At 65.0% G+C, this 26,606-nt stretch overlaps 1 protein-coding gene across 1 annotated transcript in view; it reads left to right on the top strand.

Annotated features, from left to right (window-relative positions):
* PRRX2 (paired related homeobox 2) overlaps positions 1-26,376 on the top strand; it is a 36,179-nt gene extending 9,803 nt beyond the window's left edge. Inside the window, exons 2-4 of the mRNA XM_070066608.2 lie at positions 24,096-24,280; positions 25,046-25,224; positions 26,011-26,376. Coding sequence (XP_069922709.1) covers positions 24,096-24,280; positions 25,046-25,224; positions 26,011-26,146 — 500 coding nt within the window. The 3' untranslated portion in view covers positions 26,147-26,376. The remainder of the gene's footprint in view (positions 1-24,095; positions 24,281-25,045; positions 25,225-26,010) is intronic.
* Positions 26,377-26,606: the final 230 nt, after the last annotated feature.

Genomic DNA, 26,606 nt, shown 5'->3' on the forward strand with positions numbered 1-26,606 from the left:
GGGCTCAGCGCCCACACCCGGGGCTCAGCTCTGTCTCCCTGTCCCCGACAGGTGTCTCCCAGCGCCCACATCCGGGGCTCAGCTCTGTGCTCCCTGTCCCCCAGGTGTCTCCCAGGTGTCTCCCAGTGCCCACACCCAGGGCTCAGCTCTGTGCTCCCTGTCCCCCAGGTGTCTCCCAGTGCCCACACCCAGGGCTCAGCTCTGTGCTCCCTGTCCCAGGGTGTCTCCCAGCGCCCACACCCGGGGCTCAGCTCCGTGCTCCCTGTCCCAGGGTGTCTCCCAGCGCCCACACCCGGGGCTCAGCTCCGTGCTCCCTGTCCCAGGGTGTCTCCCAGCGCCCACACCCGGGGCTCAGCTCTGTCTCCCTGTCCCCCAGGTGTCCCCCAGTGCCCACACCCGGGGCTCAGCTCTGTGCTCCCTGTCCCAGGTGTCTCCCAGTGCCCACACCCGGGGCTCAGCTCTGTCTCCCTGTCCCCCAGGTGTCTCCCAGTGCCCACACCCGGGGCTCAGCTCTGTCTCCCTGTCCCCCAGGTGTCTCCCAGTGCCCATACCCAGGGCTCAGCTCTGTCTCCCTGTCCCCCAGTGTCTCCCAGTGCCCACACCCAGGGCTCAGCTCTGTCTCCCTGTCCCCCAGGTGTCTCCCAGTGCCCACGCCCGGGGCTCAGCTCTGTCTCCCTGTCCCCCAGGTGTCTCCCAGCGCCCACACCCAGGGCTCAGCTCTGTCTACCTGTCCCAGGGTATATGCCAGCACCCACACATGCGGGCTCAGCTCCGTGCTCCCTGTCCCCACCGGTATCTGCCAGCACCCACACCCGGGGCTCAGCTCCGTGCTCCCCGTCCCCGACAGGTGTCTGCCAGTGTTCTCCCTGCCACCTGGCGGGAGGGGCAGGTGTGTGGTTAGGACTGTCTGCCCCTTAGAAGTGGTGAAACAGCAGTGAGTGGTTTCCCAGGCTCCCTTGGGCAGGGGGCTGCGACCAGGAGGCAAGTTCTGAGTCCCAGCAGGGGGCGTGTGGGGGAGGGGGCCTTGCTGGCACCAAAAGAGACGCGGGCTGTACAGCCCAGGCCCTCCAGCTCCCACAGGGCCAGGACCCTCCGCCCCTGCCAGGGCTCCTGGTGATAGGGAGCGGGGGGGGGGGTCCCCTGGTCTTGAAGGACGGCGCTGACTGGCCGCAGCCCTGGGCCAGCCATGGAGGGACCTGGCCGCGGCGCCCGTGCAGGGGAGACATCTTGCTTCACTTTCCGCGCCTCCGACTGTAACCATATCTAATTTCATGACAAATAACGCCTATGAAACACAGCACAGTTACTCTTATAATGCGGCGTCTGAGGTTAAATATTCCAGCTGGAGATGAATTGCAGCTTCTAGGAGATCCGTGGGTCAGACAGCTCTGGGAGGAAGGCGGAGGGGCCCAGAGGTGTGTCCTCGGGCACCGCACTGGGCATCCAGAACACACACACACACACACACACGTGTGCCCTCGCGCCCACGCGCTCAGCCAGCAGGGGCTCCGGCAGAGCTGGCTCAGCCACGGCGGCGTTGACACCCCCTGGGCAGCTCCTCCCGACGCTGGCTGGGCTCAGGCAGCCACCGGAGCGGGGCTCCTGCTCTTTGTGATGATGGGGCAGCTCGGGCTGTGCAGGGACAGCGTGGAGCTTGGGGCATGAGGAAGCGGGGAGCGTATGGGGTTTGCCTCCACCGCGCGCCAGCTCTCTGCGTCTCCGTCAGTCCTCCCAGTCTCCACGCCCCAAACCAGAACCAGATGAGAATGGAGATGAGCAGCGGGGCGGGGGGGGGGGGCGCTGACGGCGTGGAAGGGGGCCCTGGGAGAGAAACCTGGAGGCAGTGAGCCCGGCTCGAGAGAGGCCAATGGCCGATGCGCCCCTGGTGACACCTGGGGGCCAGCTAGGAGCCCCCACAGAAAACCTCCGGCTCCGGCGAGCTCACGGCTGCCCGGCGGGCGGGACTGTGAGGTCACGGCCAAGGCTTTGCTGCCTTCTTCAAAGCTGGGACCAGCACCGGTGGCTGGGAGTCGTCAGGTGCAGGTGTGGCTCCTGGGCAGGAGAGAGGCAGGCCCTCCCCCCGTGGCTCGTGGGGCAGAGGGCTCTCCCTCTCCCAGCCTCAGCTCCTTCCCCTGGGAGGCGGGGCCGGGAGGCGAGGGTTTGGGGGTGCACACACAGAGCGCACTTCACACAAAGCTGCTGCCCGCCCCATTATTATTATCACTGCCATCACTATTATTAGCCGCTCAAGCGTGGGCCCCTGTGAGGTCCTGGCACCCCTGGCAGCTGCTGCTGGCCCCCTGGGGCCCTCCTCCCTCCCAATCCAAACTAGCCTGCAGCCCCACCCTTGGCGCGGAGCCCTGAGCCGGGCGGGGCGGGGGTGTTTACTCCCGGTGTCTGCTGGGGCCCAGGCCGAGGGGGAACGGGCAGTGCCTGCATCAGCTCAGGCCCTTGCAAGGTGACTGCTTGGCCATCCCCATTCCTACCGAGTCCCTTGCACAGCGCCAGCCCGGGCCCTGTGTGCACGTGTGTGTGCACGTGTGTGTGTGCACACGCACTCGAGGGAGGGGCTCCACCCCAGGGCCTCCTGCTCCACCATGGAGGCCTTTCAGGCCGTGGCCTCGGGGAGCCCCTGCTGGGACCCCCTTCATAACAGGGTGGCGTCCTGTCCGCCTGAGGACGGCACACACCTCCCCTGGAGGTCGGGAGAGTTAGAGAAATTCCCATTTCACCCAGAGAAGGGGCTCCCCGTTCGGCCTCTGTTAGCTGCCTTCAGCGAGTTCATGGGAAGTGCACGTTGTGAAAAGACCGTGCGTGGAATTGTCTCGCACGCAAATCAGCCTTTAATTACATTTTCCACGCACTCTGGGAAGGACGCTTGCATTTCTTGTGCAGGCACTGGGCAGACCTCCACCCGTCAGGTAACAGGAGGCAGTCCAGGTTTCTCATTCCAGCAAGGAGAAGCTTGGGGGCATCTGGGGCTCAGAGACGGCGTCACCACCCCAAGGCTGCACAGCGGGCACTGCCCATCCTGCTCCCTGCAGTGTGCAAGGCTGGGGCCGCCAGGAGCCGTACCCCCACTGTCCCCGGCCACCAAGCACACACACTACAGGCTGCAGAGCTCCGGGGCCAGCCCACGTGGCAGGGACAAGGCTGGGGGCAGAGAACAGAGGACGCCAGAGGCAGGTGCCCAAGTCTGTCTGTCCGGCCTGAGCTCCTCGCGGATAGGAGTGAGGAGGGGGTCCCGGGACCAGGGGGTCCCAGCAGCTGGGGCTTTGCCAGTGTGCTGTCACCTACAGCTAGCTGAAGTGGGGCTAACGACTGCCAGTGAGCTCCGCCGAGAAACCTAGGGCCAGGCTGCGGCCAGGGCGCGGGCACCGGCTTCTGCCGCCTCCTCCATCTTTTCCTATGGGGAGCGCGCACCGCCGCGGGAGTCAACCGAGTGTGGGTCCCCGCCCACCTCTGAGCCAATCACACTGGCCGGAGACGCTGGCTGCGTGCTGGTTGGCCGAGGCCTGGGCGGGGCGGAGCTTAGCCTGCACTGGCTGCCCCCGGCTGCGCTGGGGTGGGGGTGGGGGGTTCTGGAGGAGCCGCGCTCCGGAGCAGCGCCAGGCCTCGCTTTAAGTGCCGCCGCCTTTCATCCCTAATCCTCACGGCGGGACCTGCCCCGGCTGCGTGGTAGAAGGCAGGCGCAGCTCAGCGGGGACCAGTATGCTTCCCAAGGGCCCCCAGCGCCCGGGTGCAGAGGTGGGAACTCACTCCAGAGCCGCCGGCGCAGCCACTGGTGTCCACGCAGCAGGCCTGGACAGCTGACCCCCGTCCCGTCCCATGTACAGGGAGGGAGATTCTGTCACTCAGCCCCCTTGCCCAGGGCTGAGGGCATGCATGCTGGGCCCGCAGGGGTCTTGTGGGGCCTGGACACCTCCCCCCACCTTGCAGCCGTCGGCAACATCAAACACTGCCAAACGTGCTTGCTTGTGACCGAGAGCAGTGGCGGCCACGGTTCGGAACCTCTCGCTCGTGCTTCGTCTGTGCTGCACTTTGGAACGAATTCAAAAACATCTGTGCATCAGGACTCCCGTTCTGGGCCTTTGACAAGTCCGGGGGCTTGGGGTCGGGGACCTGCAGGCTGCAGCGTCCCCGGCCGTGTGTCGTTCATCCATTCATCCATCCTGCGTTTGCAGGCACTGCTGCCAGCACAGAGGGACAGCAGCTGGGCAGTCGGAGCAGACAGCGATGGTGGCCGCTGAGAGGTGGACAGCGCCCGAGGCTTCTGGGGGGAGGAAGCCATGCTGAAGATGAGAGTCCCAGCCGGAGGGGATAGTGCATGCAAAGGCAGGAAGTGACAGGGTGTGAGCGTCCAGGGACTTTAAGGGAGGCTGGCATGGTGGGTGGGAGGCTTGTGAAGCGCAGGGGCCCCCCAAAAGGCTGGAGAGGCGCAGGTCCCGATGCTGGGAGCCCCTCTGGCCTGGCCTGCCTCCTGGGTCCCACCAGAGTGAGAGGACTGAGACCTACGGCGTGCAGAGGGAAGAAGGCACCACTGTCCGGGCAGTGCTGGTACAGGGTGGGCGCCTGGCCCAGCCCCTCCCTGACTGGTGCCTCGCCAGGCCAGGGCTTGCTCAGAACGCGCCTCCTGCCTGGCGGGGACCTGAGACTTCGGTCAATTCCCTCCTCCACCCCGTGCCCCCTCCTCTCCTCTCTCTCTGAAAAAGCTGCCGTGTCCTGATCTTCTGAGTGGGGGTCTTGGTGGGTCCAGTGGGGGAGGGGCAGGCCGGGCAGGCCGCTAATGAATCAGGGCACCCAGGTTTGGGGGGAGCGAATCATGAAAATGGCTGTATTTGATCGGCAATGGCTGGGGGACAGCCCCCGCCCCAGAAGGGTAGCGCCTGGGTGGAGGGGTCACCAGCGGCACAGACCTGCTTCCCGCCAGGCTTCGGAAAGAAAGCAGCCCTGGCCGGGCAGGAATGCTGGCCTGTCCTGCCCCGGCACCGTCAGCCCCGTGACACTTGTGGGTCCCGCCTCGGCCACCTTCCAGGCCTGGCGCAGTGCCCACAAGGCCCCCCACGTGCCCTGCTGGACAGACGAGTGAGCAACAGCTGGCGAGAGGGGAGCCGGGCCACGGCACTGGGTCTGTGGAATCGTGGGGACAACTTGGTGGGGTGGGCGTTATGGGTGCACCTGCTGTTTGGGACACAGAGAGGCGGCGTGGACATAAGGTCAGGCAGGTGGGGCGGCTCAGTGACGGCGCCGACTTTGCACGGTCCCCGAGGGTGGATGAGAAGGGCTTTCAGGCCTGGGCGGAGCCCTGGAAACAGCCAGCCTCCCTGGACCCCCGCTCTGGGGCGTGGCTGCTGACCGGTCTCTGCCCCTCTCCGTGGGCCTCCCTGCGCCCCAGCACGTCCGTCCCACGATTCTCCCAAGACGGGACAGCGTGTCCCAGCCTTAAGCTGCTACGCTACAACACAGATGCTATTTACAATGAAATAACAGGAACCAACGTCGTGGTTCATCTGGGGAGAGAACCAGCAGAGGGAAGCTCTCTCTCCCTCTCTTTCTGTAACTCTGCTTTTAAAATAAACAGATCAGGGTCCCATGTTGTGGCATATTGGGTAGAGCCACTACCCATGACGATGGCATCCCATTTGGGCACCAGTTCAAGTCCCAGCTGCTCCTCTTCCGATCCAGCTCCCTGCTAACGCACCTGGGAAAGCAGTGGAGGATGGCCCAAGAGCTTGGGCCCCTGCACCTACGTGGGAGACCCGGTAGATGCTCCTGGCTCCTGGCTTTGGACGGGTCCAGCTGTGGCCATTGCGGCCATTTGGGGAGTGAAGCAGCGCGTGGAAGATATCTCTCTCTCTCTCTCTCTCTCTCTCTCTCTCTCTCTCTCTCCTCTGCCTTTCAAATAAACAAGTTCCCAACTCAGTTGGGCACATGACAAGAAGTGAATTGCTGACGCTGGGGTGAGAGGGTGTTTTGTTCGTAAGAGGCTTCCAGGCGTCCCCCAAAGTGGCTGTGCCGCTGGGCGTCCCCAACAGGGGCGCAGGCATTCTGGGGGCTGGGGGTCTGCATTTGGGCCGCTCTGATGTCTCCCTGTGGCTTTGATGGGCATTCCCTGAAGAGCAAGGGGCGTGGCTCATCTGCCGCCTGACTGCCTCTCTGGGTGACGTGTCTGCTCAGATGTTTTGTCTACTTTATCACGTTGCTTAGAGTTTCATTTTATGAAAAAAGAAATGTTTTTCTCATGGTGGTTTCAAAAAATACGTTCTTCTCTTGGGGTAACACTTGCCTCGTTGGCGTTACCTAGCAACCCGGGGTTGAGCTGCGGGGGTGGATGTCGCCTCATCTTTCCTGCCCCCGGCGAGGACTTGCCGCTGGCTGGCTGCTGGGTCCCCGTTCATCTGTTTGCTCTAAGCAGCAGAGCCGAGCCTGGATCTCGCCGAGCCTGGATCTCTCCCGGTGCACAGCTTCCCCGAGGGAGCGTGTGGGACGGGGTGGTGAGACGGTGGCACCTGAGATGTAAAGAACGCTGTGTGGGGGACCAAGGCTGTGCTGCACTCCGGCTGTGTCTGGGACTCCCGCTGAGCCCACGGCAGACAGAGCTAATCAGCCCCAGCCCCTCCAACTCCGCCTTCACTCGGTAGTGGTCGTGGCGGTTACTAGCAGGTAATCCGAAGTGGCAGGCGACGGCACCGCCGCGAGCCGGCGGCCGCGGAAGCCAGCGCTGGACCCAGTGTCTCCTGACTTCCTTCTGAGCCTGACTCTGCGTGGGCCTCCGCTGCCCGGGGAGGGGGTCAGCGCAGACTCACACAGGCTGAGCGGGCGGCAGTGAGGGTCAGTGGTCCGTGCCCTGGGTGCTGGACTCTCGCAGAGGGGCTAAGTGGCTGCATGACCCTGGGAAGTCCCTGGGCCTCCCTGGCCTGCTCCCTTGGTTACAGATGGGCTCCGTGGTCCCATTTGCCCCCCAGGGTTGCAGATGTGAGGGTTCCTCGGAGTTGTGCGTGCTAAGTGCCTGGCACACGGGGCTCTGTGGGGTCCAGCTTGGGAGGCCCCTCTCAGACTCGTGTGGGGTCTGCACATGCCCGTGGCTGGACGGGGCCTCCGCCCTAGGCGCATCCGAGCCCCCCACCCAGTCCCGCACCTGCAGCTTCCATGGAGGACAACTTGGGGTGCCGCAGGCAGTCTTGGAGGGGCAGAGCCACAGCACCCCGCTGAGTGTTTGGGGGTTCCCCCACGGGCAGGGGGCTGGACCTGGCCAAGGCCAAGGGCTCGTGAAGATCAGAGGTGCCCCCCGTGTTGTAAGGGCACCCGCGCTGGGCACCTTCTGCAGAAGCTCCTCACTGAGGGGCGGCCGCGAGCTGAGCGGATGGGGCCTGTGAGTGGAAAAAGCCACAGGCGCCCTGGGGTCCCCGGGGCCCCTGTCTCTACGGAAACACCGGCTGCCGGGTGGCAGAGGCCTGGTAGACCCGGCTGCCTTCCAGGCTCCCAGCCCCGAGCTCCAAGCTGCACCGGACCAGCTCGCTCGCTGGGTCTGCGGTCACCCCGGGAAGAGCCCAGTCTTACCACGGCCGCCAGCTGACTCGGAGCACCCAGAGTGAGTGCCCGAGCCCCACTTCCTGGACAAAGCCCTGCATCCTCACTGATGATGGTGGGGGCGGGGCCGGGGTGTGTGCACCAACACCCCCGCCCTGGACCTCCAACCCAGAGCCTCCCGCACGTGCAACCTGACCGTGCAGTTGTGTTCTGGACTGCAGGAAGTCTGACAGCCCCGGGGTGCACAAGCCCCCCAAGTGAATTCAGAGGGCACATCCAGGGTGTAGACCCACCCAGGAGGGAGGGGCACAGAAGCTGCACCCAGGCCAGCACCGCTGGGGAGAGGGAGGTAGGGAGGAAGGGCAAGAGAAAGACAAAGGCCACCTCTGCTGGGCAGCCCACCGCCCATTCCCTCGGAGTCAGGATCGTCCCCCCTCCCAGCCGGCTCTCAGAGCAAAGCCAGCCCCAGAGAGCGGGGCGGGGGTTCCAGTGCTGCCCGTGATAAAGGGGCAGAATTCTCCGTAGGCGGCAGGCTGGCCGCCTTGCCACAGGAGGGGACCCCAGCCCCTGGACCGTGCCCACGAAGCTTCCCTTCCCCCAGCACCTCGGCTCGGGGACAGGGTGCCTCCCCGAGGAACGGGGTGCTGGTGGCCCTGGGGTCCAGGTGTGTCCCGTGGCCGTTGAGGAGGGGTCCCGCGGTGCCAGAATCTCCGAGGCTGGCAGCCAGCAGCCCGGCTGTGCGCCCCCTCCCGGGGTGGGGGGATGCCTCCCTCCCCAGCCTCAGTTTCCCCGGCTGTGAAATGGGGATGGTAGCAGCGGTACTTGGCCGCCGAGGGTTGTCGCGGCGCGTGGAAGGCGGCTCCGGGGGCCAGCTGGGGAGCAGATTCCCCTGCGTCGGTGCCCAGACCGGGAAGGGGCAGCCCCGGCGGAGGAGGAGGCGGCGTCGACGGAGGGCCGGGGCGGGGCAGGGGTCGCCGCGCGCCCTCCCCGGCGCTCTCGCCCCGCGCGGCTGGGCGGCGGCGGCGGCGGGCGCGGGGCTGGGCGCGCCGATCTATTAACGTCTGTGTGTCTGGGCCGCGGGTCTGCGGCGAGGCAGGCGCCAGGGGCTCGCCTGGAACCAGATGTGCCTCGGCGCCGCTCTGGCCGCTCGCACGCACGGGCTGGCGCGCACATGGCCGGGCGGGGCGGCCGCGGCTGCCGGCGGAGCGGCCCCGAGCGCGCCCCGGGGCGCTGGGCTCCCGGGCCGGGCGGCGGCGGCGGGGGTGGGGGGTGTCCCGTGGGGGCCCTGTCCCCCTCCTCGGGGAACCCAGCCCCTTGCTCTCGCCGCCCCCGCCCCAGGCCCCCAACTTGTTTTCCTAAGTTTATTTCCGAAGCTTTCTGAGTCACAGCTTTTCCCCTAAGCCGGGGCGTTTGGGCCGCACGGGGTATTGGGGGCGGGGGCGGCTTTTAAAGGCGGGGATCTGGACGGGGGGGGGGGGGCTTTCCGCCCACCGCGTGAAGACAAGGGCTTCATTGAGACCGACATCCGCCCCAGCCCGGGATGGCCGCAGCCCTGCCCAGGTCAGCTCCGTGCGCCCAGCCCGGCCTTGGGGTGCTGGAACCCTTGGGTGCCCGCTCCCGGCGCAAGGCTGGATGGGGAGGGTCACCCGGGCCCCTGTCCACGGAGGCCCCACGGAGAGCAGAGAGGGAGCCAGCGCAGTCTGGCTGCTGCCCAGCGGCCTCCGCAGGGCCGCGGGGCTTGGGGAGTTCCCTCTTGGTTTGCAGGCCAAGCCCGTGCTTGGGAGAAGAGAGCGACGTGGAAGGGCAGGGCCTGGGCCTTCCCAGCTGCCCCGTTCCGCGCAGGGCGCTGGGATGACGCTGGGGGCGGGGCGGGGTGCGCGTGGGCAGGGAAGACGCTGTGTGGCGTGGGGCTGCACTGGCCCCATCCCATCGGAACCCGGGTCCCGGCAGACACGGAGGCTCAGAACCCCGGAGGAGGGGGCGGCTGTGCTCCAGGGACCGGGCTCGGGGCCTGGGGCCCAATCGACTCTGCGTTTGGAGGCGCAGGAAACAAGGCGGGGGGAGGACGCTGGTCCCTTTGGCATCCTGCGGTCCGTGCACGTGTGTGTGCGCGGGTGTGAGTGCACGTGTGTGTGCACATGAGTGTTCACTGTGTGAGTGTGCACATCTGTGAGTGTGCATGGGCATGAGTGCATGGGTGTGTACACGTAAGTGCACGTGTGGGTGTGCATGTGTGTGCAGTGTGTGGGTGTACCTGTGTGCACATGTGTGTGCATGCGTGTGTGTGCACGTGAGTGTGCACATGTGTGAGAGTGCAGTGTGTGCACTGTGAGTGTGCACTGTGTGAGTGCACATGTGTGCAGTGTGTGAGTGTGTGCACCCGTGTGCACGTGTGTGCACGTGAGTGTGCGCATGTGTGAGAATGCAGAATGCACTGTGTGAGTGCATGTGTGTGGGTGTGCACGTTTGTGAGTGTGCACGTGTGTGCAGTGTGAGTGTGTGGGTGTGTGTACCCGTGTGCACGTGTGTGTGCACTGTGTGAGTGTGCACGTGTGTGAGTGCACAGGTGTGTGCACATGAGAATGCACTTGTGAGTGCATGTATGTGAGTGTGCATGTGTGTGCACGTGTGTGAGTGTGCACATGGCTGAGCGCACGTGTGTGCACGTGTGTGAGCACGTGTGTGCGCGCACCTGTGTGCACGTGGGGGTCTCAGCCCCGGCTCTGCGGAGGGAATGCAGAACCCGCTTGAGGCTTCCGTGTGCCCGGGCCTCCTCCTCCCCAACAGCGCCCCTCTGCCGGACACAAACCCTGAGGTCCAGAGAGGGAATCGGTGAAAAATCGCGCAGCCGGTGCGCGGCCGGCAAGCGTGGGGCCCAGATGCAGCCCCACCCGGCCCACGTTGACACGCGAGTGCGATGTGGGGAGCTCTTAGGATGCCGGGCACTGCGCTAAAACTTCCCGTGTGCTGTCTCGGGGTCACGGTTCAGCGAAGCCGGGCCTTGAACCTGGGCCTGCCGCCGGCCATCGCTGCGTGCCTGGGTGGGCCGGCCTGTGCTGCGCCCTGGGCGGCAGAGAGGCCCCGCGAGTCCCTGCCACAGGAGCGTGCACCTGGCGGACGGGGAAGCGAGAGCTGCCCCACCGCGTTCCTCCAGCGACGCTGAGAGACCTAGCGCCCGGCAGGGGGGGCCGGGTGGCTCAGCGGTCGGTGTCCCCAGTGGGCGAAGCGGTGCCGGCAGCCACCACGGCTGTGATGGAGGAGAGGGAAACGGGGCAGAGAGCTTCGGGGTTGGGTGAGCGTCGGCCTCCGCGTGCCCAGAACTCGCCCGGCGGCCTCACTCGGCTGCTGCCTGCAACCAGGAGGTCATTGTCACAGTCGCCGGCGTCACCTGCGCACGTGCTGGGCGCCATCGACAGGAAACTGAGGCGACGCCACTGCTTCCCAGGGCCCGCCCAGCTGGCACGGGAAGGCGGGACTTCCTGTAACTGCTTCCGGGCAAGTGGGCAGTGGCTGGACAGTTGTCAATGCCTAGCTGTAGGGGGCACCAGTCCCACTGTAGTCTGTGAGTGAGCAGTGCACACAGTCTGGGCAACCACACCTGGTGTGCCTGGCCGAGTCTGATCCTAACCCCGGACTCAATCCAGGCCCCATGCCAACGAGAAGCTGACATTCCCGCACACTCCGCAGTCCTGTGACAGCCGAGCGCCCCTGGACACTGGACACAGGGTGACGGGCGAGCTCCCTGTGCCGCTGCCCAGTAGGGCAGCCTCCAGCCACCTGCGGCTGCCGATCCAGGCGCCTGCGGAGGAGTCTGAGGTCTCTGTGCTGCTCCCTCCCCGACGGCTTGCAACAAGGGCGACTCCGCCACGGGGTCCCGCCTGGCCTGTGGACAGCACGTCCCTTTTAAAGAGGGGACCCGGGGCTCCCAAGCAGATTGCGAGCTAGGATCAGACTCCGTCGGTGGCCTCAAGTTGAGCTTCCGGGAGCCGGGGTGGACGGGTACCGCCGTGTCTGGCTGCTCCCCGCCGTGGGCTGGCCAGGGAACCTCCACGTGCTTGGGGAGAAAGGCGACTTCCCTCGGAGCCCAGTGCGCCGGGCCAGGCCGTGGGCAGGATTCAGGGCCCGTGATAAGTCACATGTGAACTTCCCTGCGCGCCTGGAGGGCCGCGAGGGCTGTGCAGGGTCCCGCAGGGCCCTCAGTGGGGTGCGCGATCCAAACAGGGTGCACCAGGGAGCCAGAGCGGGTGTCCCTCGGGGTTGGGGGTCCCTGCTGCAGCACTGCACTGTCCTTGCCCTGATGGGCAGAGGGTCAGACCTGGGACCCCTGGGGGGCTGTTCTGGCTCTCTGGTGCTCAGGGGACACGGCCCCTGCTGCCTGGGGGGTGGGGAGCTGCCTACTGTGCCCCCCACCAGGGCCCCCTCCCAGGAGCCAGAGCAGAGATGGGAGCGGGAAAGAAAAACAAAGGGTGGAACTGAGGGTCCCGTGGCTTTGCTGCCCCTCTGTGCCTCAGTTTCCCCACTTGCAAAATGAGGGGCATTTAAAAAAAGGGTTATTTTATTTATTTGAAAGAGAAAGAAAGAGCTTACTTCACTCCCCAAATGGCTGCAACAGCCAGGGCTGGGCCAGGCCGATGCCAGGAGCCTGGAACACCATCCGGGTCTCCCACGTGGGTGCAGGGACCCAAGCACGTGGGCCGTCCTCCGCTGCTCTCCCAGACGCACTAGCAGGGAGCTGGATCGGGAGTGGAGCAGCGGGAAGGGTTGCCGGCCTCGCAGGCGGCGGCTTAACCCATTCACCACAGCACCCGTCCCCAAATGAGGGGCTTTGAGAGCCGCCTTCCAAGGTTGCTTTGCTACTAAACCAACTTACTGAAAACGGCCAGCTCCGTGCCCGGCCCCCAGACCCCGGCCCCCAGCCCCCAGCCCCCACCCAGCCTTGGCAGCTGGCTGCAGGCTTTGAAAGACCCAGGAGCTCCTAAGTGGGGAAGAAACCCCCACCTGGGTTAGCGGAGAGCCCCGTCCAGGCCTAGAGATGGGTAAGGAGGGTAGCCTCCGCCCCCAGCAGTGCGACGTGGAAACGTGGGCTTTACAACACGTCTGGCATTCGGCCATCCGCCTCGGATGAGAACCAGGTGGGACAGCGCTCACCCCTCTTGAGACCAAGTTCTGAGCACAAGGCTGCCCGCTTCCTCTGCCCGGGCGCGGCCACTCTGCAGCCCTCTTCGGGGGTCTGGGCAGGGGAGGAGACAGGGCCGGCCACAGGTGTGAGCGGAGAGCCGCTGGCTGCAGGTGCCCTGAGGGAGGCAGCCAGGGTCAGAAGCCAGAGGCCTGGTTGGTTGGGAGGGCGAGAGAGGGCCTCACACCAGTGCCACCCTGGGGAGCCCCAGGCCCCAGAGCCAGCAGCTGTGTCCGGCCTCGAGGACAGGACTTGATCCCTGCTCCCTCTTGGGCCCGGGGGGTCCCCATTTCTTGCGACAGCACCACGAGGGGATGCTCTGAGCCAAGAACCACACCTCAGGGCCGGGGAGGCTCCCACAGATCCTTGCCAGAGCGGCTCTGGGCCTCTCTGGCCGTGCCGGGCCCCGCCTGCACCCCAGTTGCCTGCACCCCGGCCCGCCTGCACCCCAGATATCAGCGATGCAGGGCGCTGCTTTGTGTGCCATTCTCTGCCTGTGCCAGTGTTTCTGCCAGCTCCCCTTTTCCATGCATTCTATTATTTATTTATTTATTTGAGAGTTAAAGTTGCAGACAGTAAGAGGGAGAAACAGAGAGACAGGTCCTCCATCCACTGGTTCACTCCCCAGATGGCTGGCTGGCTGGAGCTGCGCTGATCCAAAGCCAGGAGCCAGGAGCTTCTTCTGGGTCTCCCACATGGGTGCAGGGGCTCAAGCACTTGGGCCATCTTCCACTGCTTTCCCAGGCCACAGCAGAGAGCTGGATCGGAAGTGGAGCAGCTGGGACTTGAACCGGCACCCATATGGGATGCTGGTGCCGCAGGCAGAGGATGAACCTGTGCCACAGTGCCAGCCCTCCTGTGCATTTTAAAACATAACTTTGTTGAGCTGTAACTCACAGGCTGTAGGGCTCACCTGTTCAACGTGTACGGGCCAGTGATTTTCTAGTAGATTCGATGGTACAACTGTCATCCTCATTTTTAATTTTTTTTAAATTTACTTGAAAGGCAGAGAGGGAGAGAGGTCAACCTTCCAGTCACTGGTTCGCTCCCCAAATGCCCACAACAGCTGGGCCAGGCTGAAGCCAGGGGCCGGGAGCTCCATCCGCGTCTCCCTGTGGGTGGCAGGGCCCGGACTCCTGAGCCGTCGTCTGCTGCCTCCCTGGGTGCGCGTTAGCAGGAAGCGGAGTGGGAGGCAGAGGTGGGACTCGATCCTAGGCTCCCCGACACGGGATGCCGGTGTCCCAGACCAGGGCTTCAGCCACTGTGCCACAGGGCCTGCCCCAGTCCTGACCTTGGAACATCTCCCGGTCCCCAGAGCACCCTGCCCCTGCCAGCCGTCACTCTGCAGCCCCCGATCCCCGCGTCCCAGCTCCTGGCAGCCGCCCGTCTGTGCTGTCTGTGGGTTGGCCCACGGTGGGGTTGGCCCACGGTGGGGGTGTTCCATACCCCTGCGACGTGTGTCCCTTGGGGTCCGGCTCCCGTCTCTGGCGTGGTGTTCTCTGGGTTCGGCCGAGCCAGAGCAGGTGCCGGTCTGCGTGGGCCACGTTTGATGGCTGCAGTGAGTGACGTCGCTGGGCGTGGTCACGTCGGTCCTGGGTGCAGGCGATTCTCCGCCTGTTTGCCCAGCGCTGGGGCTGCAGCGCCCTCCGGCAGCCCCGGGCTTAACCTGCAGCGGGATTCGCACGCCGGCTGCACCACCATCCACTGCCACCGCGCTGCCATCTCCCCGCGCCCTGGCCCGCACTTGCTATTATCCATCTCTTCCGTCCTCCCATCCTAGGGGCTGTGAAGTGGTAGCTCATTGTGTGCGTGGCTTGCTGTTAGTTTTTAAAAAGATTTATTAATTTGAAAGGCAGAGTGACAGAGAGAGAGGCAGACAGACAGACAGACAGAGTCTTCCATCTGCTGGCTCCCTCCTCAGAAGGCTGGGCCGGGTTAAAGCCAGGAGCCAGGGGCTTCAGCCAGGTCTCTGCCCCGTCTGTGGGTCGCCTTTTGCTTGCTCCGTGGTGTTCAGCACTGCCTTTGTCTCTCTGGTTGCTTGTGCTTTGCGTGTCGGGTCCACGAGACGGTCGTCTGGCCCTTGTGGGGGTGAGGAGGCCTGGCTAGGAAGCTGAGACTCTCCACGCTGCCCTGGGACACGCCCTTCCTCCGTTTACACATCAGCTGCCCACTCAGAAACATGCGCGAAGCCAACCTCTCACCTGCGCCTGGGGAGTTAACCGAGGCCGGCAACCCCAGGCCCTGCCTTCCTGGAGCTTCAAGTTGAATGGAACAGGCAGGAAGCAGGTGGCCGAACACGGACTTTCTCTGTTTTGAGAAATTGCAGATGTGCGGGGCACAGACCTGGGAATCTGCAGCGTGGAGACCCCGCCCTGGCCGGGGGCTGGGGGAGGCTCTGGGGTGGGGGGGGGGCTCGCAGGCTGGGTCTGAAGGCTGGGTAAGCGTTAAGTGGAGGAAGAGTGGTCCAGGTAGGGGACGGCACGTGCAAAGGCCCCGAGGCGGGAAGGAGCTGTGCTCCCTGCCGAAGGCAGCTCCACTGGGACTCCTTGGGGTCTCGTGGTCCCGTGGGATTGTGTGCCAGACCCCAGGGAGACGCCGTGCACTGCGCTGCCTCCTGCCGCGCCCTGGGGGACATGAGGGAGCCCCCCTCCAGGCTCCAGGGTCATTCCGAGCCTGCTAAGGCCTCCCCGTAGCCACCGAGGTCACTGGCCGCAGGGCTGGGGGCACCCCGTCCCAGGCTGGGGTGGCCTGTGACCCTGAGACCTCACATGCGGTGCTGCGGCCTGGGGAGACCACAAGAGGGGGCCGAGGACCCCCTGGGGGAGCCCCGCCCGCCCTGGGATGGCTTTTCTGCTTCTCCAGGCCGGCGGCTGCCAACGTGTCAGTATCTCGGGTTCCGCTGTGAATGCATGGGATGAGCCGTCCCCCGAGCCCAGGGTCCTCCAGGGTGGGGGGCCGGGCCCCTGCTATGCCTCCTCACTCATTCATTCAACAAACATTTATAGAGCGTTGCCCTGTGCCAGGCCCTGCAGTGGGGTCGAAGGAGACAGGAAATACTGAGTTTCTGGGCCAAACACCCCACACTGAGCCTGCAGTGCGACAGTAACCGACAATAACCCAATAACCGTGTGTACTGGGGACCCACAGGGCTCTGGGAGCCTCAGCCTGGGGATCTGGGAAGGCTTCCTGGCGGAGGTGGCGCCTGTGCTGGGACCTGATGAGCCGGGGAGGGGGAGGAATGTGGCAGGCGCAGGCCGACAGCAGCAGAGAGGAGGGGTGCGTGCCCCGTGTGAGCACTAGCTCCAAGGATGTCACCGGCCTGCCCCGAGACCACCCACGGCCACCAGCCCTGGCTCCACCCACCAGAGTGGCCCTGAGCCACAGTGGGCTCCAGGGGTGCGGGTGCCGGCACCCACCGCAGCCGAGGCCTCAAGCCCCTCTGCCCTGAGGGTCCGGGGCTGCTATCAACGCAGGGCATCAGGTGGAAGCCAGGTCTTGGGTGGGGGTGGGGCTAGCGGGGAGGGGACCCCACCCCTGGGTCTGGAAGTCGCTGGAAGCCGGGCATCTGTACCCACGGGTTTCGGGGGGCCCTGTTTCCTGCTCTCCTCGCTCCACCCCCTCTCTCCTTCCACCTCTTTAACCGCCAGCCCCCCACCAGCCCATTCTGCCTCAGGGGCGCCCGGGGGCGCTCTGGCTCCCAGGTTCCTGCCTGACCCGCCTCCCGGGGGCCCTTGCAAGGTGGGGGGAAGGCGCAGGCTCCACGGGCCGCCGCCACATCCACTTCCTGCTCCGGACACCGGCGCAGCTCGGAGCGCCCGGCCCATCCCCGTGTTAATTTGTGAAATCCACATCAAGGTCCCAGGGACCCGGGTTTATTTTTGCGATCCTGTTGGCAGGGCTCGCACGGGGGTGGGGGCTGCTTTGCTTGGTCAGAATAAATGCTAATTAATAAAAGTTATTTATTTGGCTTGGAGCTGGCCGCAGCTCCGGGGTCAGACGCAAACTGGCTGTTTGAAGCAAAAACAGAGCGCGTCTCTCAACAGCTTGAGAAAGGCCGCGGCGAAGAGGCCGGGTTTATTTGTCTTAGGAAGAATTTGCAGTTAATTCCCTCCAGACTATTTAGGCCCTTAAATTACACGGAGTAAGAAAAACCATGGGCGCGGGGCGGGGGGAGCCCTGGACCTTTTGGTTTTTAAACGTCTCGGGCCCGCCAGCGTCAGCCAATTCAATGGTATGTGTGAAATAAAGAAATGGCAGGGAACTGGCTCCCGTCTTATTATTATTATTTTTAATCGTACTGGAATCAGGAACGATAGAATTTCGGTTTTAGAGAAGCGAGCGCTGCAGGCCACCTCCATCTGACTGCCTCTTCCCCTGCCCCCGCCCTGACATCCAAACGGCCCGTTCCGATGGCAGCGGCTCCTGCTTCGCGCTCCATCACAGGGAAACGTACGTGGTTGTGAGACTGGGGCACAGCCAGGCTGAGTGGCCCAGCATCTGTCGGCCTGAGGGCAGAGGCAGAGGAAGGGGCCGGTGAAGGCGCCCGCAGCTCGGGACTGTTTATTTGTTCTCTAAATGCCTGCAGCCCCAGTGCGGGCTCACGGAGGATGTGGCCGCCCACGGTTCCAGGAGGTGGCTCGGGACAGACGGCCGCCGGACCCTGCACGGTCACCGCCTGCAGGCTGAGCCCCGAGTGGGGGATCTGAGCGGGGCTGCTAGCACAGGACCGCCTTGCTAGGGGGCATGGACCCGCGTCAACATCTGCTTTTATTGCTGATGGACGCACAGCACTTGTACGAGAGGACTTTGAAAGTTCACGGGAAAACGGCACTGAAAGGTCGACTGTTTTGGTGCAGAGACACCCGGAATCCATGCATACGAGGGCTCTGAAGAGCTCCTGGCGGCACAGTAGGTTAATCCTCTGCCTGCGGCGCCGGCATCCCCTATGAGTGCCAGTTCAAGTCCTGGCTGCTCCACTTCCGATCCAGCTCTCTGCTGTGGCCTGGGAAAGCCGTAGAAGATGGCCCAGTGCTTGGGCCCCTGCACCCACGTGGGAGACCTGGAAGAAGCTCCTGGCTCCTGGCTTCAGATCAGCCCCAGCTGTTGCAGCCATCTGGGGAGTGAACCAGCGGATGGAAGATCTCTCTCTCTCTCTCTCTGTCCCTCTCTCTGTAACTCTACCTCTCCCGGGAGACACATATGATGAACAGACTGCAGGGGGCTTTGCAGTCGCTCTGCACCCCACTCAGTCTCCCCTTCAGTTCCCTTCCTTCCTTTCTCAATTTGAGAGGCAGAGAGGGAGAGAGGGAGAGAGAGGGAGGGGGAGGGAGAGGGAGAGGGAGAGGAGGGCTCCCCGCTGCGGGCTCACTCCCCCAGAGGCTCACGGTGGCTGGGGCTGGGCTGGGGCTGCAGCCAGCGCGGAGGAAGCAGTCCAGTCTCCCTGGTGGGTGCCGGGAGCCCGGTCACTTGCACCGCCCTCCCCGCCTCCCCAGGAAGCTGCAGCAGAGCGGGAGCGGCCGTCGGCTCGGGCGCTCAGCCGCGGGTGTGCGAGCTAGACGGCGGGCTCGGTGCCTCCTCCCTAATCCCGTCTTCCCGTGGACTTTTTGAAACACTCTTGTCCTGTTTATGGGGCGAGGGGGGCATTTCTTTAAAAAAAAAAAAAAAAAAAAAAAAAAAAAAACACTTAATTGAAAGATACAGTGCTGGTGCCGCGGCTCAACAGGCTAATCCTCCACCTTGCAGCGCCAGCACACCGGGTTCTAGTCCTGGTCGGGGCACCGGATTCTGTCCCGGTTGCCCCTCTTCCAGGCCAGCTCTCTGCTGTGGCCAGGGAGTGCAGTGGAGGATAGCCCAAGTGCTTGGGCCCTGCACCCCATGGGAGACCAGGAGAAGCACCTGGCTCCTGCCATCGGATCAGCGCGGTGCGCCGGCCGCAGTGCACCAGCCGCGGCGGCCATTGGAGGGTGAAGCAACGGCAAAAGGAAGACCTTTCTCTCTTTCTCTCTCTCTCACTGTCCACTCTGCCTATCAAAAATAAAAATAAAAAATATATATTAAAAAAAAGATACAGCAACAGAGAGTGGGGAGGGAGAGGGAGAGAGAGAGAGAGAGAGGGAGAGGGGGGGGATCTTCCATCTGCTGGTCACTCCCCAAGTGCCTGCAGCAGCCAGGGCTGGCCCAGGCTGAAGCCAGGAGCCCGGAACTCCATCTGGGTCTCCCACACGGGCATCAGGGCCCAAGCACTTGGGGCGCCCTCTGCTGCCGGGCCAGGTGCAGTAACAGGGAGTTGGATCGGAAGCAGAGCATGCGAGATGGAGCCGGGGCTCTGATGCGGGATGCTGGGGTTCCAAGCAGCGGCCCAGCACTAGCCCCCAGGGGGACGTCCAACAGGCGCGAGAGCAGATGGGGCAACTGGTATACCCATCACCTCAAGCATGCTTCCCTTCGTCAGAGGCGTTTGCAGTCCTCTGCAGCAGCTTCTCTGAAGACAGGTGCCGCCACCTGTGGCTGCCCCACCATGTGACACAGCCTTGGGAGTTTCTCCTCCCGTCCCCTGCACCCCCGTGCCCCTCACTTCCTAGGCCCTGCCGGGCGCTGTCTGATATGGGGGTGACCATTCAGCCAGCACTGACTGCCCCTGGCGCCAGCTCCAGCAACCCGGTGTCCCCTGGGGGCCGCTGCCTCGCCCAGCTCCCAGGGTGCCCGTCCGTGGGCTGGGATGGAGGCCGGGGCGTCTCTGCACCTGGGAGAAGACGGCGGCATCTCCCGGAGCCCGGGCTCTGGGGGCAGGGCCTGGGACATGTGCTAGACCCCTCATGTCCCCGTGCCTAGCTTCGAGGTGACCACAGGAGCAGACGCCCTGCCCGTGAGCTCCAGCCTTGGCCTGCTGAGCTGCGACAGACGTGGGTTCCTGTCCCAGCCGCACGGCCTTGGGAGAGACACAGCCTCAGTTTCCCTGGTGGTGCGGGGCTGGGGGCATGACCAGCTTCGGTCGGGTGTGTCCCATCCCAGCGGCCCTGTGACCCCGGAGGGAGCCGGTTTGGGACCCGCTGTGGAGCCCGGCTGGTGTCGGCGTGGGGAGGGGCCCACAGCACCTCTGCATGAAGGTTTGGGCCCCACGACGCCGCGCGCGGGCGTCTCCGGCACCGGAGCGGAGCGGCTGCTTCCGGTGCCCGCTTGGCCAGCGAAGGCTGCCGCGTGCATTTTATCTGAACGCCCCCCAGGTCTGAGTTGCTCAGAAACTTCCCCCAAAAATCTCCTTTTTTGGCTGCAAATGCCTCCTGCGTTGGTCGTGTGCCCAAACGGCGTCGGCTGGAGGAGGGCGGAGATCAGGCTCTGGGCTGGTGGGCGTTCCAGAAGCTTCCATGCCTACCTTCAATCCGTGGCTCACCGCCGGGTTTGCAGCACCCGCGGCCTTGCGTTCCGGTTTAAAGTTTCTCTCCATCAAGGGGGCGGAGGCGGGAGCCGAGCGAGAGAGCGAGAGAGCGAGAGAGGTACCCAGGCCCCATGGCTCGCTCTCAGCCGCCTTGGCCTTCTCCTGGGGAAGGGGTGAGGAGTGACGGCTGTGCCCCTCCCTCGCCTTCCCCGCCCCGCTCTGTCTCATGCATGCTTGCCAGTGTTTCCCTGGAGGCGACACGGACTGAGCGTGGGCTCCCGGTGCTGTGTCTGAGCCAGGTGAACTACAGTCTGGACCGCGCGAGCCCTGGAGGCGGAGGCCTGCGCCTGCACGGAGAGGGGCCTGCCGCCAGATCCTCGCCAGCCGCGCCCCACTCAAAACCGTGTCCCGGGGCAAAAGTGCCCTTGGCCGACAGCCACCGGTTCAAACCCTGCTTCAAGGTCGTCGTCCCAAGGTCACGCTGAACCAGGGCACCCTGCCTGGTTCCTGCAGGCGGGCAGCCCCCACCCGCACAGGCGCGACCCTTTGCTAGCCCCATGGAGCAAGCTTTGAGAGGCCGAGAGAGACAGAGCGCCCAGCCGCTGGTTCATCCCCCCAGATGCCTCCAGTGGCAGGGATGGGGCCCGGCTGTAGCCGGAGACGCCAGGAGAGAGACAGAGCGCCCAGCCGCTGGTTCATCCCCCCAGATGCCTCCAGTGGCAGGGATGGGGCCCGGCTGTAGCCAGAGACGCCAGGAGCTTGATCCCCGGCGCGCAGGGACCCAATTACTTGAACATCACCACAGCCTCCGGGGTCTGCAGGAAGCTGGGGGTGGAGCTGGAGCCGTGGAGGAAGCCCAGCTACACGGGGTGGGACCCGGCTTCTTCGCCCCCAGGCCAGGCCCTGCTCCTCGGACCGATGTAACCTAAGCTCCCGCCAGTCGGGGCCTCCAGAGCCCCTGAGCTCTGCTAACCTGCGGCTGTCAGTTCAAGGGCAGGGCCCTGCGGCAGCATGGAGTGTGCTAGAACCGCAGAAACCGGACAGTGACCACACGGCCGGCTGTGCGCAGAGCACACGGGGACACAGTGGCCGTGGGACAAAAACAGGAGCCGCAAGCCCCGCCATGCGCTCTGTGGGCCGACAGCGCATGGGGACGCAGGGCGGGGGCAGGGCGCCAAGGCGCCCGCGCGTGCGTGTGCGTGTGCGTGTGCGTGCGCGTGGGAACGCAGGGCGGCACGAGCCTGCGGGGCCCTGGAGCTCGGCTTCTAGGGGTCTGTGCCGGACACGCGCGGCCAAAAGCTTCCTGCGGCCTCAGTTTTGAAGGCCGGGAACGCGCCCCGGGCCCGGACGGGGCTGGCGCACTGGGAGCGCAGGGGCGGGGGCGGGGAGCTGAGGAGGCAGTGAGGGCGTGGGCGTGGGGAGGGCGTGGGAGTGCTCGTGGGGAGCGCAGCGCACCGGCGGGGGCGGGGAGCCAAGGCGGTGGCGATTGCGTGGGCGTGCGTGTGGGGCGGGTGGGGGCGGCACTCTCCGCAGCAGAGGGAGCGGGAACACGCGTGACTGCGAAAACCAACAGCTAATTCTAAGAATGGTTCCTGCAGGTGCGGGGAAGGAGCGGGCGGGGTCCCCCCAGGCACCAGGATGCCCGGCTCTGACCCAGCTCCCGGCCGGTGCACACCCCGCGAGGCAGTGGCCGTGTTCCTGCCGCCCACGTGGGAGACCTGGCTTCCGCCCCAGGCAGGCTGGCACTGACGTTTGGGGAGTGAACCAGTGACTGGGCGCTCGTTCTCTCTCTCTCTCTCTCTCCCTCCCTCTCTCCCTCCCTCCCTCCCTCCCTCTCAGTAAATAATGATAATAAAAGCACAGGCGAGTTGAGGCACCAGTGTGTGCAGCATGGTCTCATGCTTGTTAAGTTTTTGAATAAGAGGGGCCAGCGCTGGGGCATAGCAGGTAAGCCACCGCCTGCAGTGCTGCCATCCCATATGGACGCTGGTTCGAATCCGGGTTGCTCCTCTTCCAGTCCAGCTCTCTGCTGTGGCCCGGGAGTGCAGTGGAGGATGGCCCGAGTGCTTGGGCCCTGCACCCCATGGGAGAAGCACCTGGCTCCTGCCATCGGATCAGCGCAGCGCCGGCCGTTGCAGCCATCTGGGGAGTGAACCAGTGGATGGAAGACCTCTCTCTCTCTCTCTCTCTCTCTCTCTCTCCCTCCCCCCCCTCCTCTCTCTCTGTGTGTAACTCTTGACTTCCAAATAAATAAACCTTTTTTAAAAGTTTTTGAATTAGAGTTTTTTAAGATTTTTTCATTTATTTGTTTGAAAGTCAGAATCAGAGAGAGAGAGAGGGAGAGAGAGAGGTCTTCCATCTGCCGGTTCACTCCCCAAATGGCCATAACAGCAGGGCCTGGGCCAGGCCAAAGCCAGGAGCTTCTTCCGGGTCTCTCACATGGGTGCAGGGTGTACTTGGGCCGTCCTCCACTGCCTTCCCGGGCACAGCAGAGAGCTGGACTGGAAGTGGAGCAGCCGGGACTCGAACCGGCGCCCACATGGATGCTGGCGCTGCAGATGGCGGTTTTACCTGCTGTGCCACAGCACCGGCTCCTGATTTTATATTGTAATCTTGGAGACCATGGGGCGGGGGGCTGGGAACTCTGCGTCTCCCTCTGTACCCTTCGGGGTTTGAAGCTGTTACTGTGACAGTGATTTTACTTTCTTATTAAACTATACATTTTTTTTCTTGGCAGGCAGAGTTAGTGAGAGAGACAGAGAGAAAGGTCTTCTTTTTTCCGTTGGTTCACCCCCCAAGTGGCCGCTACAGCCAGCGCGTTGTGGCCGGCGTGCTGCGCCAATCCGAAGCCAGGAGCCAGGTGCTTCTCCTGGTCTCCCATGGGGTGCAGGGCCCAAGGACCTGGGCCATCCTCCACTGCACTCCCGGGCCACAGCAGAGAGATGTGGAGCAACCGGGACAGAACCGGTGCCCCAACCGAGACTAGAACCTGGGGTGCCGGCGCCACAGGCGGAGGATTAGCCTAGTGAGCCACGGCACCGGCCTAAACTATACATTTTTATAAGAGAACCAGATAGGTGAGGTGGCGCTAGGCTGGGTGGCATGGGTTCCCAGTGCTGGGTGAGCTTTCAGAGGGAGGGGGGCTCACTGTGGACTCGGGTGATCAGGGAGGGCTCCCTGGAGGAGGGGGCGACGAACTGAATCCCGGAGCGGGGGTGAAGGTCAGCAGTTTCACCCCTGGCTGATATTTTAATGTGGGAATCGTAGCTGAACACTTCTCACTCGGTTCCCCACCCCCACCCCCGCAAGGGACAGGACGGGCCCAGAAGGTGACCATTATTGGGAAGGTGCTGACCGCTGTGTGTCCAGGGCTGCTTCCTCTGTGCCACAGGCGGGCTCTGAGCCTCCGCCAGCCCCCGCCGGCACCCACCCCTGCCCGCCTCCCCCTCTCTGTCTGTCCTCACCTTGGGCCCTCGGAACCTTGGCCCCTCCATGGGAGGGGCTCGTTGGTGTTCCTCTTTTCTTATTACCATCCAACAACAGACGGTGACGCCAGGCGGCCGTGCCGGGCCCCAGAGCCTGGCCAGGTGCTGGGGACACTCAGGTGCTGGGGACAGGTGCTGGGGACATGCAGCTGCCCGCTTGGCCCTCCCCTCCGTGAGGCATTGTCTCCGAGGAAGCGTGGCCCTGTGGCACCCTGTCCCAGTCTCCACCTTTGGGCACCACGGGGGAGGGCCTGGGGGCTTGTCAGTCATGCCCCGCCCCCGGGGTCTAGCTGGGCACATAGGAGGTGAAGAAGTGAGGGAGGGGCGAGAGTGGGGAGTAACCAGATCCTGCTCCTGACCCTGGGTCGGCGCCTCCCCCTCCCCCGCCCGGTACAGGGGACGCAGGCGCACTGCAAACTCACCGCGGGATGGAGCCCCTGCCCCCGTCCCCCAGCACCGGCGCTGGGCGACCCGGCCAGGCCTGGGCTCCGCAGGTACCTGCTGACCGCCCGCCCCCGCCCCTCCGCAGGCGAGTGTCCCAGCCCCGGGCGCGGCGGCGCGGCCAAGCGGAAGAAGCAGCGGCGGAACCGCACCACGTTCAACAGCAGCCAGCTGCAGGCGCTGGAGCGCGTGTTTGAGCGCACGCACTACCCCGACGCCTTCGTGCGCGAGGAGCTGGCGCGGCGCGTCAACCTCAGCGAGGCGCGCGTGCAGGTGAGCGCGGGGTCGCGGGGCCGCACCTGCCCGTCGGGGCTGCCAGGGCAGAGCCTCAGGTCGGAGCTCCGCCCCTTGCTGGCTGTGCCACCTGGGTGGGTTCCTTAGCCTCTCTGTTCCTGGGACTCCCCCTTGTAGGATGAGGGTCACGGGGGTCTGTTTCGGGGCGGGGGGGGGTCTTACGGTCACGGAAGGCGACATGTTTTTGGCAGCGCGCTTAGAGGAGTGCCTGGCTCAGAGGATTTTCGGGAATGAAACCGGTTTTCAAGTCCCCAGCACCAGCGTCTGTCCCACCACTCATTAAAGCCCCAGGCCGGGGCTGATGGCCCTCACCCTTTACTCCGGCCGGCCGTCCACCCTGCCTCCACCACGCCCTCTGCGCCAGGCCGAGTTAGAGAGAGGGGGAAAGAGTCTTCCACCTGCTGGTTCACTCCCCCAGAGGGCTGCAATGCCCAGGGCTGGGCCAGGCAGAAGGCGGGAGCCTGGAGCTCCATCCAGGTCTCCCACGCGGGTGCAGGGCCCCAGTCCTTGGGCCCTCCTCCGCTGCTTTCCCAGGCGCATTAGCAGCAAGCTGGGTCAGGAGCAGAGAGCTGAGACCCGCACCGGCCCCTGGGCTGCCCCCGTTTTACAGATTAGAAAACCGAGGTTCCCAGGGGTGCTGCTCGCCCGGGGCTGTGGTGGGGCAGGTGCACACCCCCGGCCTGCGAGGGCTGGGCGTCCCCTCTGCCGCCCCCCGCGCACCCTCCCACCACCCTCGTGCCCCAGGTCTGGTTTCAGAACCGCCGTGCCAAGTTCCGCCGGAACGAGCGGGCCATGCTGGCCAACCGCTCCGCCTCGCTGCTCAAGTCCTACAGCCAGGAGGCCGCCATGGAGCAGCCGGTGGCCCCCCGGCCCACAGCCCTGAGCCCCGATTATCTCTCCTGGACGGCCTCATCCCCCTACAGGTGAGAGCGGGAGCCCCACGGCTGGGGAGGGGCCCAGGGGGCCTGGGTCTGGGGTCCAGAGAGGGGTGGGGAATGGGTGTGTGTGTGTGCGCGTGCGCCGAGAGTGTGTGTTCGTGACCTGTGCAAGTGGGTGTCGTCGGAGTGTGCATGCATGTTCATGTGTCTTGTCGACGTGGCACACAGGAGCGTGTGTGTGTGTGTGTGTGCACGTGAGCCCCCGTGTGCGCCCGGGGCACCTGTGTCAAGCTCCAGACGAGAGACTGAGTCTGGGAGGGAGGAAGAAATGGCAGCCCTGAGCCGTGAGCCACGCCTGGGGCTGGAAGGCAGGGGGAGATGCCAGGGAGCTGGGGGGACACACTGGACCCCAGAACTCCAGGGGGCATCAGCTGCTCCTCGCCTGTGTGGGCGGCCGCTCTGGATCCAGGGTCCCGTGGGAGGCAGGGATGGAAGCGGGCGGCTGTGGGACCCTGGCCCTCGCCCCCTGCAGGGGAGGGACCCGGAAGCACCCCAGTGCGGTGTGTGCTGCACCCTGCCCGCCCGGCCGGGGAGGCCCAGGGCCAGTCCTCGGGAACCGCCCGACACTGCTCTCAGCAGCAGGTGGACAGGCCAGCTCCTCCCGATCTGGCTGCCCCGCCCCCAGACAGAGCCCCCCAGGAGAGCAAGCTTGGGGGGAGGGGCGGGGGCAGGAGGGCAAGCGGCCGGAGTCCAGAACCAACAGGCACTGGCAGTCAGCGGCAGCCGCGGGCCAGCCTCACCCGTGTGTCCTTGTGTTCCTGTCGCCCCCAGCTCCGTGACCCCCTACAGCCCTGGGGGTTCGGGCCCCGCCACCCCAGGGGTCAACATGGCCAACAGCATCGCCAGCCTCCGTCTCAAGGCCAAGGAATTCAGTCTCCACCACAGCCAGGTGCCCACCGTGAACTGAGGGCCAGCCCCGCCCACAGTGGAGGAGAGAGCAGGTGCACGGAAGGGATTCTCACCCGGCCTCTCCCTCCCGACGGACTCCTGAGCCCCAGAGGCTGCTGTGGCCCCGGCGCCCCATCCACGGCCCCTGGAGGGTGCCGCCCCCCCGTGGAGTGGCTGGGCCCGGAGGCGCCAAGGACCTCACTACTTTGTGTATTAAAACGCGAGAGCTTTTGTCTTTAAGAAATAAAACCATTTTTTTTTTTTCAGTCCCAAGAAGTTGCGGGAGGGTGGATGAGGGCAGAAGGGGTGGTGGCTGCTCAGGGGGAGCTGGGAGCCCGCGGTGCCCCACCCAGCCACGCCCACACCTGGCTCTGCCTGGGGCAGCCGTGGAACCCGCCCCCGGCTGGCTCAGACCCAGGCCGCCACGGTGCCCTCCCACGGAATGCGTCTTCTGCCCCCTGCAGGCCTCGGACGGCAGT

This window comes from Oryctolagus cuniculus, chromosome 1 (assembly GCF_051225735.1).
Source record: "Oryctolagus cuniculus isolate XC-2025 breed Fujian yellow rabbit chromosome 1, ASM5122573v1, whole genome shotgun sequence".
Taxonomy (NCBI): domain Eukaryota; kingdom Metazoa; phylum Chordata; class Mammalia; order Lagomorpha; family Leporidae; genus Oryctolagus; species Oryctolagus cuniculus.